Consider the following 11,236-nt stretch of genomic DNA (forward strand, 5'->3'; position numbering starts at 1 on the left):
TTTGAGTATCTCGCCAGAAGTCATCCCTAGGCTGATGGGGACTGTCGGCGCTATTGACCGTCGCTAGCTGAAGGGACACTCTCATATAGACAGAATAATTCCATGATGCTTTTGAACGGCCATATAATGTATGTTGTTGAACATTGTTCCAGATTTTGAGCAACGTTCCAACGTCAGGTAGCTTACCCAGATGCTCTCGTTGACCGGTCTCACCAGCCGCCGCTCCTGTGTTAAGTATTTAAAGAGGTTGTTCTCGTGTTGGTGGTCTCTGCATCTCTCCCGTGACAATCTATGAAAATAAAATAAATAAGAACTTGTATTAATATCGGTTAACGGTAATAAATCATCATGCGATAGGATCCCCATCCCAGAAACGTCGTGTTCGATCTGTTCCATAAGAGAGGCCCAGCATGTCAATATACCGTCGACCCTACAGACGCCCTGGACGATTCACTGTTGGCATAGCAACCGCGGTCACTGGTGGGTTGCTCGGTGCGCGCATGCAACTTGACCCTGATTGACGTCAGCCTAAGCGCCAGCGCCAGCGACATTGCCGCGGTGCCGAAAACACCATTGCCCCACCAAGCCAAAGTTGCCCATGCTCTCTCCATTTTATGTGCTCTGCACAATGCACCAGACCATAGGTGACGAGCTGGCAACGTGAACGAAACCCATCATGTCTAGATCGACGCTGCAGGCGTTTCTGACAACTGCCCGCAACGCCCTCCGGGCACCGCCGGCCCAACGTGCCAAACCATTGACGTTTGTCGTCGGCAACGAATCCGCAGGTAAATAGATGACTCGTGCCCAAAACTCCCCGACATCCACCTCGCTGAAACATTCCACAACTCGGCCAGACCTCGACTCGCTCTGCTGCGCCATCGTATACGCCTACATCCGCAGCCACACCGCCCCCCATGCGCTGCACATCCCGCTCTCCAACCTGCCACGAGCAGATCTCGGCCTGCGTCCAGAAATGGCCGCCGTGCTGCAACACGCTGGCCTGGCGCCCGCCGACCTCCTCACCCTCTCCGAGCTGCCCGACCACCTCCAGCCCGACGAGACGCGCTGGCTGCTCGTCGACCACAACTGCCTGACGGGCCCGCTGAAGCGCTTCCGAGACCGGGTCGTCGGCTGCGTGGACCACCACGTCGACGAGGGCGCGCTCCCCGGGGGCATCTCGCCGCGCGTCATCGAGCCCTGCGGCAGCTGCATGAGCCTTGTCGTCGACGAGTGCAAGCCCGCGTGGGCGCAGCTCCTCCAGGGGGCCGACGACGACATCCCGGCCGGCGAGCAGGACCGCCTCGTCAAGCTGGCGCTGGCGCCGATCCTCCTCGACACCATCAATCTGACGGCCGAGGCCAAGGTGCGGCCCAAGGACCCGCAGGCGGTGCGCTTTCTCGAGGCGCAGATCCGCGAGCCGGGCTTCACCACGACGAGCTACTACGAGCAAATCAGCGCCGTCAAGGAGGACATCTCGGGCCTGTCGTTCCGCGACATCCTCCGCAAGGACTACAAGCAGTGGGAGGAGGGCGGCCTCGAGCTCGGCATCAGCTGCGTCGTCCAGGGATTCGAGTACCTGCTTGAAAAGGCGGACACCAAGCAGGCCTTTCTGGAGGAGCTCGCTGCCTGGGCCGCCGAGCGCAGGTTGGACGTTGCCGCCGTCATGACTACCTCGCACCCCGGCGGCAGTTTCCACAGGCAGCTGTTGGTCTGGGGCACGACAGACAGGGGCAAGGACGCGGTTGGGAGGTTCAGGGACATTGGTCGGCCGCTGGGTCTGGAGCAGTGGGAGGACGGGGGCCTGGATGGCGATGATGGCGATGGGGGCAATACGAGGTTCGCGTGGAGACAGGCCAACTTGGCGGCGAGCAGGAAGCAGGTTGCGCCGCTGTTGAGGGAAGCCCTGAAGGAAGGGAAGTAGGGAGGTTTAGAACTTGGGCGTTGGAAAAGGGGGGTTTGGTGTTGGGTTTCTGGGTTTCTGGGTGGGTTGCGGGACATTCGGTTTGTTCGTGTTTGAATGATGCCAAACGTGGTTCGAGAATCCCTCTTCGTGATCTGTACACCTGCTTGCATGGTGGGTTTCGTTCGACAGGAACGAAAGGTTAACGCCACAACCTTGACGCCATGGCTGATGAAAAGATTGCGGAGTATCTCGAGGGAGGAGGAAACCATCAAAGACTGCGCTAATCGAAACCCTGTTCTGCAGGCTGATATATGAGGTATTATTTTTATCATTTATAGTACATGGTGAGGAGGACCCAGCCTTACAGTTACAGCTGTCATTAATATGATACATACATACATACTGTTATGATACAGGGGTTTAAAAGAACTTTACTCCTTTTAGTCTGGTAGAACAAAACTACCGGCGATGGCTCAAGTCAGCTAGGTGTGTTACCATCCGTGAATCGGTGCAGGGCTTGTGCTCGCTCCTCTCGGGCTTGAGTGCCGAGCAGATGGCGATGAGCGTCTTCGACCTCTCTCAGGACCCGCACAAACTCCCGATGCTGAAGGCGTCGTCGACCAACGAGGCCCAGTGAGTCCATTGATGGTGGGTTATGAAGCATCTCCTCTGCCGCCGGATCAGCGACCAGGATACAGGCCTTGAGCGCGTTGTAGACGGGGCCCGTGGGATAGACAGGCGGTTCCTCTTTCAGCATCTCCGGGTACACCCACCTCAACGCATCTATACACATCCTGGCGTCTTGTGTAGAAACCATGACGCGATACGCTAGTTCATATAGCTCTCCAGGTCGCGCAATTTGAAATCTGGCAGGCGCGCGAAACGTGTCCCAAAACCGATCCCAGGCTTGTCGCTCGGCGTAGGCTCTCATCAGCCGCAGTGTCTGGCCATGTTCCAATGGTGTTTGGAGATTGAGCAGTAGGAATTCAAGGTTGCTTTGCGCACGCTCCAATTCTGGCCCATACGCAGCTGACGTGACTATGGATTCAATCAAAGTGACCAGCATGTCTTTGGATTGGACCGAGATTCCTCGTTCCTCGGCCGTCTGGAGTAGTTGATCCACAAGGTCTAGGCGTGTGGATGCATCGCCCTCTGAGTGGGATGCGTGAAATGCCGCTGATATTAAGCGCTCAAGAACTTGTTGACTCAGAGACGTCCCAGAAATGTGAAGGTCCGTGATCCGTCGCTGGAGGGTTTTGAGCTCAGAGTCTTCAGGCTCTGCTGCCAGACTGGGATTTTCTGGTTCTTTGTTTTCGGAGCTGGCAGCTGCATAGTCTTGTGACTGCAGCCTTCTGGCATTCGTGGAAAAAAATCTCTGCTGCTGTGAAGCCTGCTGCAATTTCTGCCACTGAACACGCGACGAGTTATCGGGGAGCTGAATCTTGGACGATACCAAGGTCTCCAATTCGGTTTGGTCCTGAATGGGTTGCCCCTTGATCTTCATTGTTTGCTCCAAGTTCCGCTTCAACATGCCTTGCCACAGAGTTTCCAAATTGAGCTCATTTCGCCTTGGCTCCGTCATACACTGCACTACAATGGTGGTTCCAGTGGGAGAAGCGCCGAAGCCTGAGAAACGCCCGCTCTCATCATAGCTGACGGTTTCATCGGAGACTTTGTCGCTTGTAGAAAAGTTAACACACACCCAGCCAGTGGATATGCCATTGTCGCCACCTGGAAGAATCATCGTGTTGGTGCCCATTAGCTTGGCCTTCTTTCGCAACCGTCGCAGTTTGGTCTTCAATTCCCCAGGCCCGATGAGCCCATCAGCTCGTGCATCCACCTTATAGTTTCTTCGGAGCCATCGCACGAAACGTCCAGATGAAATGTGCAAATGTCGCTCGCTCCGGGCTGTCGCAAAGAGCATAATGAGATTCGGACCAAGAGCGGCAGGGGGATCAAGATCACGCAAGTCCATTAAGGAAATATCATCCAAGCCCATATCTTCAAATATATATTTGATCATTGGAGCTATGAGTTCAGGAGATTCGTTGGGCGCATTTGGTACGAAAGGCGCATGGAGACTTGGGGGGTGCCTAGGCGGCTCGACCTCGAGGAACCAAGGGTTGTCGGCAGCAGACTCGGCTTCGACTGTGCGCTCTTGGGGCTCTTCATGATTATTCGAGTTGGTTGAGTCTTGCGTCTGCGTCTGCGCTGAACTGGACGGAATGCTTCGGTCGGCAGAGAAGAACCTATGAGGTAGCCGGGGAATTTGGAGTGTAGAGCGAAGCCCCATATGTTGAAAGGTCGGCGTCGATCTAGCGACAACAGCTCTAATAATTGCACTTCTGCAGCCGCAGCACCCCAAAGTTGCGGCCGCTGGTCGTGAAATCATCCTGGCCGGTTTGGGGCACAACTGGGTTTTGAATCTGATGTTGCCACACGGAAGAACAGCTTTCCCTGCCTGGGGTAAGTACTGTAATTGAAGCTCTAACTTTTTTGTGGGACTCGCAGCGTTAGCACCGGGCTAGGCACGTGATGCATCCCCGAAGTGGCCAATCTGGGGGCCCTTACTTTGGAGCCCGGCGAAATTTTCGGATGGAGCTGTCCTCCTATTAGTGGCTGCGCGATCTTCAACCTTTGGTCCCTACCTTCTCTCCGCGCATTCGGTACTCGTGCTTAACCTATTCTTCATTCACCCAATGTATTTTTGTTGACTTTAATAGCTGTCATTTATATTCTCTAAATGTTTTGATTTCATCTCTTGCCTCGGCATTTAAGCAGCCTGTTGAGGCTACACTTCCCCCTTTAGCATCCGTGCTGTTTACCACTACCTTGAGAGCAAGATGCTCAGTCGACAAACAAGGAGCAGCGTACTTGCTCATCGAGTGGCAATAATCAGATCAGCTGGGCCATCGACTGGATTCCCTTCCATTGCGTCAATACGGTTATCAACACAATGCCAGAGATCAATAGTTACGCGCCAGTGTCGGCCATGGCGAAGACGTGGACCGGAGTCCTCCCTGGGCCATTACTTCCACGAAAGAAGCTTGGCGACGGCCGTTGACGACTTGAACTTTGAAGTTATGCCGTATGAGCACCTCACAAACCCTTCCATGCCGCCATTTCCGCCTTCCTCACTCCGTTCCCATGACATTCAGACATTCGACTCTCCGGCCCCATTAACGATTCCGGAACCTGGGCCTCCCAGGGCACCGACTAAAATTAATACATATGGCATCCCCGGCGAAATAGAAGATATGCTCCCTGTATTTGATGCATGCATTCGTGTTGGGAAACTGGACAGGGCCGCTCTGGTGCTGAAGAGATTCAATGCAGTCAGAGTTCTCTCCGGCGAGGAGCGTATTCTACTCAACAACCAATACCTGCGGGCATCACTCAAGCAGATGCGCAATAGCCCCGACCGACGACAGGCCGAAGAATTACACAAGTGGTACGAGATGCAAATCCGTAGCAAAGGCCTTCCACATACTGCCGAGACGATTGCTTGCATGCTCAAGGCGTCCCTTCTTTCAGAGCGAGGCTCGAGACTTGACCGCCTGGTTAACAGATACATGGGTATGGCCCCCGGCGAATCGGGTCTTCGGGTTCTCAGCATGGATGATATCCTCAGCGATCAAGATCTGGCAGTCATCACCGAGATTTGCCCAAAGTACAATTTCACCGTGGAGCCGGCCGAGGACATGGAAATGTCCGAGTTCACTGAAGAACATCCCGAATTAAGATCAACCGAAGCCTCTGTTGACGAGGCCGTCGATACCATATCGCGCGGCGCGGCAACAGAGCTTATACCCACCCCACAACGCGGTACGGGACTGGCGTCGCTGAAGGAAGGACTTCACCTGCTCAGGGACTTGCAGGACGTGGATATTTCGAAGATGTCGGATGCCGATCGACGTGATATTCAGTTGCAGCTAGAGCGAGATTCAATCGGATGTGCCATCAGCCGGTGGAGAGAAGCTAACAGGAACCTTGCTCACATGGGGATCAGCACTGTTGTCTCCGCATCATCGGCTGAAGAATCGCTCTCTTGTCGCATGGCAGGATGGCTTGAATGCTTAGAAGAGAAACTGAAGGAAGAATTGGCTTTGATCAAGATTTCTGAAAACAAACCTACCAAGTCTGATCAAGATCTCGAGAGGTGCCTGTACGGACCGTTGATAAGTCAAGCCGATCCTTCTCGGCTGGCTGCTCTTACAATTCTCTCTGTTCTCAGCCTTGGAGCTGCGCAGGGCGTGGACAAAGGAATTGTGGTGAGCAGGCTTGTAACCAACATTGCCAAGCTTGCACAGGAAGATATTGAGACACAAAGGATGGAAAAGGCCAAAGCAGATGCCAAACGCGCGGCCAAGAAGCTGGGTAATGGCATTAAACCCAATCGCCAAGTACACTTTACCGGCACTACAACGGACACAGAAACTCGTACAATTAGTCAGCCCAACAATGAAAATACGACAATCATCGACGATGCCTCTGAGACGGCCAAGGGACTGGAAAATGCAACTCGCGAGCCGTGGTCCATATCCATCCGTGCACAGGTTGGCTCATTCTTACTAAAAACGCTCATCGACAATGCTTTTATCAAGGTTACGATGGAGCATCCTACGACGAAGCAGCCCATTAGTCAAAAACAACCGGCATTCACACACATGCAGCAGCCTCGCAGGGGCAAAAAAGTTGGCGTGCTCCATTACAACTCGAATCTCGTGCAGCAACTGAAAAAGGAACCCATTGGTGACTACATTGCCAAGCATCTACCAATGATTGTTGAGCCCAAACCCTGGCGTCAACTGAATGAGGGAGGGTTTTTGGATAGCAGAACAACATTTGTTCGTGTGAAGTCGGGTGATGTGGAGCAAAAGCTGTACACCGAAGCTGCCATCAAAACAGGTGATATGGCGCAAGTTTTCAAAGGTCTCGACGTCCTCGGCAAGACTGCCTGGCGGATCAACAAGAATGTGCTCAATGTCATGATGGAAGCATGGAACAGTGGAGAAGAAATCGCCAATATGCCGCCCCTGAACCCTGAATTTCATATCCCCGAGGAGCCGGATTCCTCTGCCGATCCATTGCTGCGAAGAAGCTGGATGCAAGCTGTCAAGGCGATCGAGAATGAACGGTCCGGTATGCACTCTCAGCGCTGCTTTATGAACCTCCAACTCGAGATTGCACGAGCGTTTAGGAATCAGACCATGTACTTCCCGCATAATATCGATTACCGAGGACGCGCATATCCGATGCCGACGTACCTTAATCATATGGGCGCCGACCACGCAAGAGCAGTTCTCAAGTTTGCCAGGGGAAAGGAACTCGGAGAGAGGGGCCTTCGATGGCTCAAAATCCACCTTGCTAATTTGTACGGGCTGGACAAGTCGAGCTTTGACGAACGAGAGGCTTTTACCAATGACAATATCCCCAATATCATCGACTCTGCCTCGAACCCTTTGAATGGAAGTCGATGGTGGCTCAAGGCGGAAGACGCGTGGCAGTGCCTGGCTGCATGCTTCGAATTGAAGGCAGCGCTGGAACTTCCAGACCCAACCAAGTTTGTCTCGCAGCTTCCTGTCCACCAAGACGGCACTTGTAACGGTCTCCAGCATTATGCCGCCCTAGGCGGTGACACGTGGGGTGCCAAGCAGGTCAATCTCGAACCCGGCGAGCGGCCGGCGGATGTTTATTCTGCAGTGGCAGATCTTGTTAAGCAGGCCATCGACAAAGATGCCGAGGCTGAGAATGAATTTGCGCTGGTGCTTCAAGGCAAAATCACAAGAAAGGTTGTGAAACAGACAGTCATGACCAACGTTTACGGTGTCACGTTTGCGGGAGCCAAGAAGCAGGTTTGCAAGCAGATTGATGCCTTGTACCCTGATCTGGGAAAGGAATGTGGTCTACCCAACTTGGTCCTTTCCACATATATCGCCAGACTCATCTTCAACGCTCTAGCAACCATGTTTCGCGGCGCCCATGATATCCAATACTGGCTGGGTGAAATTGGTGGCCGTGTCTGTCGGGCATTGACACCAGCCCAGCTCAAGGAAATCCGGGACAGTTACGAGAAGGAAGGACGTAAGAAAAAGGATGAATTAGATGACCTCATGAAACAGTTTCGCTCCTCTGTTGTTTGGACAACGCCTCTTCGCATGCCAGTCGTCCAGCCGTATCGAAAAAGCACAGCTAGGGAGATCCGGACCTGTCTCCAATCAGTGGTCTACCCAGTCAATGAACAAACCGACCCGGTCAACAAGAGAAAGCAGCTTCAAGGCTTCCCACCTAATTTTATCCACTCCCTGGATGCAAGCCATATGCTGCTATCAGCCCTACAGTGTCACGAACAAGGATTGGATTTCGCGGCGGTCCATGATTCATTCTGGACACATGCTGCTGATATTGATACCATGAATGGTATTCTGCGAGAGGCCTTCATTCAGATTCATGAGGACGACGTTGTTGGTCGCCTTGCAGCTGAGTTTGAGGCCAGACACAAGGGCTCACTCTACCTGGCTCATCTTGACCCTTCTTCTCCCGTGGCTAAGAAAATCAAACAATTGAGAAAAAATAGCAAACTCTGTCCAAAAGAAGAGCTAGTCTTGGAGTACAAGCGCAATTCACTCAGACTTTCGGGCAATCCCTGGGATCTGGAAGCTGCCAAGAAGATTGTGACACCAGCATCCGTGTATGAGGAGATGGCTGGAGCAGAAATAGACGTCAGCATCAGTGAGGACGCCAAAAACATGGGTTTGGGTGAGATCCCGCAAGATGAAGTCGATAACGACGAAGGGATGACTGCAATCGAGATGAGCGACGACATGGCTGCTGATGAGGATGGTATAACGAACTCTGACGATCCACATGACGCCGCAGTCTTGTCTAAGCGCCTGATGGAGAATATGAAGATCAGCCACTTTGAGTCACAGTTAATAGGTGCAAAAAAACCAAACAACTCGACCAAACGAGTTACCAAACGTGGTACTGCCGTACCGGTGTGGCTGCCTCTCACTATCCCAGCCATCCCTAAGAAGGTAATGCGAACGCAGCAACCCATGCCGACTCCCACACTTGACAGACAGCTAACATATGATATAGGGCGACTTTGATGTGACGCGTCTTCGAGAGAGCAAGTATTTCTTCTCTTAAAACACGTTTCGTGTTGTATAAAATAAAAAGCGACTGGAGTTGGCATTTGGTGTATTTTATTGAGCGTTTACATTTATCTCGGGGAAGCATTTACATTGGCGTTTTATCGGCATTGCCTTGAAAAAAGAAGGCACTTGATTCACATCACCCTGGCTTAGTCAGCCTGGCGTGTACGCCTCTCAAATACTTGCATATAGCGGCGGTATATGTACTGTATATTAGACGGAGTATTTCGAAAAAGAGGAAACTCAAATAATTCAGATACAATTGCGCATTGTGCCAACCAACGATGTAGTGAATGCCCAGGATGTGAGTTGTGAGTCGAGTTTTATTTATTGTAGGTCTAATTGCGCTTTTATTCATCCGCATGGTTCTATGTGACATCTATTTACCGCACAGCAGCGCCCTTCAGGGTCTGAACAGTGCAGACGCCGCCAGACTCGGTGACCAGCTTGCCAATGCCAGTCTTGCCAAGCTTCTCAACAACAGCAGCGTCAAACACAACCTCCAAGTCACCAGTGGTAGTAAACCCAGGTTGGAAAGTCTCCCAAATCTTCTTCTTGGGATTCAGCACACCCTCAGGCTCGCCCGCCCAACCCTCAAAGAAGACACGGTCACCAGCCTTGGAGCCCTCTGGAGGGGCAACCAGTTCCACCGGGCCCTTATCCTCGTCAACCTCGCCCTCCTTGACCTTGGGAGAGGCTGCCAGAACCATGGCGCAAGACTTGATTCCTCGCATCTTGACGGGCTTCAGGTTACACACAACTACAACCTTGCGACCCTGCATCTGTTCGAGGGGAATAAGGCCGTTAAGACCAGAGCAGACGGTTCGGCAGATTTGGCCCTCATATTCAGTGTAGTCCTCGTTGCCGGCCGGGTCGCCCATGGCAATGGTTGAGACGTACAGAGAGTCGGCGTCGGGGTGCTGTATGGCCTTGAGAATGTGACCGACACGGAGATCAATCAGGCAGGGCGACAAGGGAGCTGCGGCAGGGGCAGCTTTAGGCTGCTTGGGAGCCTTTTCCTTCTTTTCCTTCTTGGGCTTATCACCACCAGCACCACCGACGGCGGCGGCGGCGGCACCCTTGGCCTCGTCAACCTTCTCCTTCACCTTTTCCTTGGTACGGTCAACCAAGCCGGCCTCCTTGTTTCCATCAACGGCGGCAGCAGCAGCGGCCTTCTCCTTCTTTAAGCGCTCCTTCTCAGCCTTGGCATCCACGGGGGGCTTGACGTAGCGAACGTCGTCCTGGTCAACCTGGATTTTCTGGTCCTCTTTGAGCTCAAGGCCAAATAGAGCAGAGTTCTGTACAAAGTCAAGGTGACGGACGATGTGAGGGTGGCCCTTCTCGCCGGTTCGCTCATCGGGAGACCATTTGGCGACGATGGGGGAGAGGGTCTCATAGATTGCTACGTCTGCCTTGCTGGGCTTGCTGCCGAGAAGGGTGGTTCGGCTGGCGAGATGGCTGTTCAGGGTCCCAAGGATAGTGGCCTTGTCCTCACCAGACTTGAGGCGGTCTGATGTGGTGAGCCACTGCTGGATTTCGGTCTCCTCGGTGGGAGTATATGTCTGGTTGGCGATGGAAGCCATTCTGCTCAATTGGGTGAGTGGAGCGGGGGAGAGGGCCCTGATAGTAGGACGAAGAGCTCGAAGGAGAAACAGTTTCGCTACGGTGGGTAGAGAATGTCGCCGGTTCTGTATGAAGGCGATTTCTCTCAATTGTGGTGTGGGTTATCTATGTCTGGACTGATATTTTTTTTTAAAAAATGTCAAGTTCCAACGGCGGGGTTGTTTGACGTTGGTCAGCTCGGAGGGGCCACACCCAGTTGCACCATTTTGCAACAGCCAGTACTCCGTACCCCGTACTGAGTCAGTTCCTGGTGGCAGGGGGTGGCATGGCTCCTGCCTCTTGCGTCGCATCTGCAACCGTCCGTCACGCGAAGCACGTGACTACGCGTGACTTCGCGTTACCAGCGCCATGACTTTTAATTGAGACTGGCGCGTGCGCCATTCACAACCCGTTCATATGCGCCGGAAATTCATTCTGGCTCACAATTGCTTCAATTTGGCGTCAACTTTTGGATTCGACGGAAGACGTCATATTTTGGAAAATTTGAGTTCATTTTGTGTTGAAGATACAAACTGTCAGCACAAATTCTCGGCTGAATCTCTCTTCCTCC

General features: G+C 52.9%; 4 protein-coding genes across 4 annotated transcripts; 2 read left to right on the forward strand and 2 right to left on the reverse strand.

Moving 5' to 3' along the window:
- Positions 1-676: 676 nt before the first annotated feature.
- G6M90_00g046050 (uncharacterized protein) lies at positions 677-1,924 on the forward strand (the record flags this gene model as incomplete). The annotated part of the gene is made up of 2 exons (XM_014689246.1): positions 677-788; positions 858-1,924. The coding sequence occupies 2 exons, from the start codon at positions 677-679 to the stop codon at positions 1,922-1,924; spliced, it is 1,179 nt and encodes a 392-aa protein (XP_014544732.1).
- A 460-nt stretch (positions 1,925-2,384) lies between these two features.
- On the reverse strand, positions 2,385-4,199 carry ATP25 (ATPase synthesis protein 25; the record flags this gene model as incomplete). The annotated part of the gene is made up of 1 exon (XM_014689247.1): positions 2,385-4,199. The coding sequence occupies one exon, from the start codon at positions 4,197-4,199 to the stop codon at positions 2,385-2,387; it is 1,815 nt and encodes a 604-aa protein (XP_014544733.1).
- Positions 4,200-4,989: 790 nt separating this feature from the next.
- cyt-5 (DNA-directed RNA polymerase) lies at positions 4,990-9,058 on the forward strand (the record flags this gene model as incomplete). The annotated part of the gene is made up of 2 exons (XM_014689248.2): positions 4,990-8,943; positions 9,008-9,058. The coding sequence occupies 2 exons, from the start codon at positions 4,990-4,992 to the stop codon at positions 9,056-9,058; spliced, it is 4,005 nt and encodes a 1,334-aa protein (XP_014544734.2).
- A 388-nt stretch (positions 9,059-9,446) lies between these two features.
- On the reverse strand, positions 9,447-10,646 carry ARC1 (tRNA-aminoacylation cofactor ARC1; the record flags this gene model as incomplete). Its single annotated transcript, XM_014689249.1, has 1 exon — positions 9,447-10,646. One exon carries the CDS (start codon positions 10,644-10,646, stop codon positions 9,447-9,449), a length of 1,200 nt encoding a protein of 399 aa, XP_014544735.1.
- Between the last annotated feature and the right edge of the window lie 590 nt (positions 10,647-11,236).

The sequence above is a fragment of the Metarhizium brunneum genome, chromosome 2 (assembly GCF_013426205.1).
Source record: "Metarhizium brunneum chromosome 2, complete sequence".
NCBI classification, from domain to species: Eukaryota; Fungi; Ascomycota; class Sordariomycetes; order Hypocreales; family Clavicipitaceae; genus Metarhizium; species Metarhizium brunneum.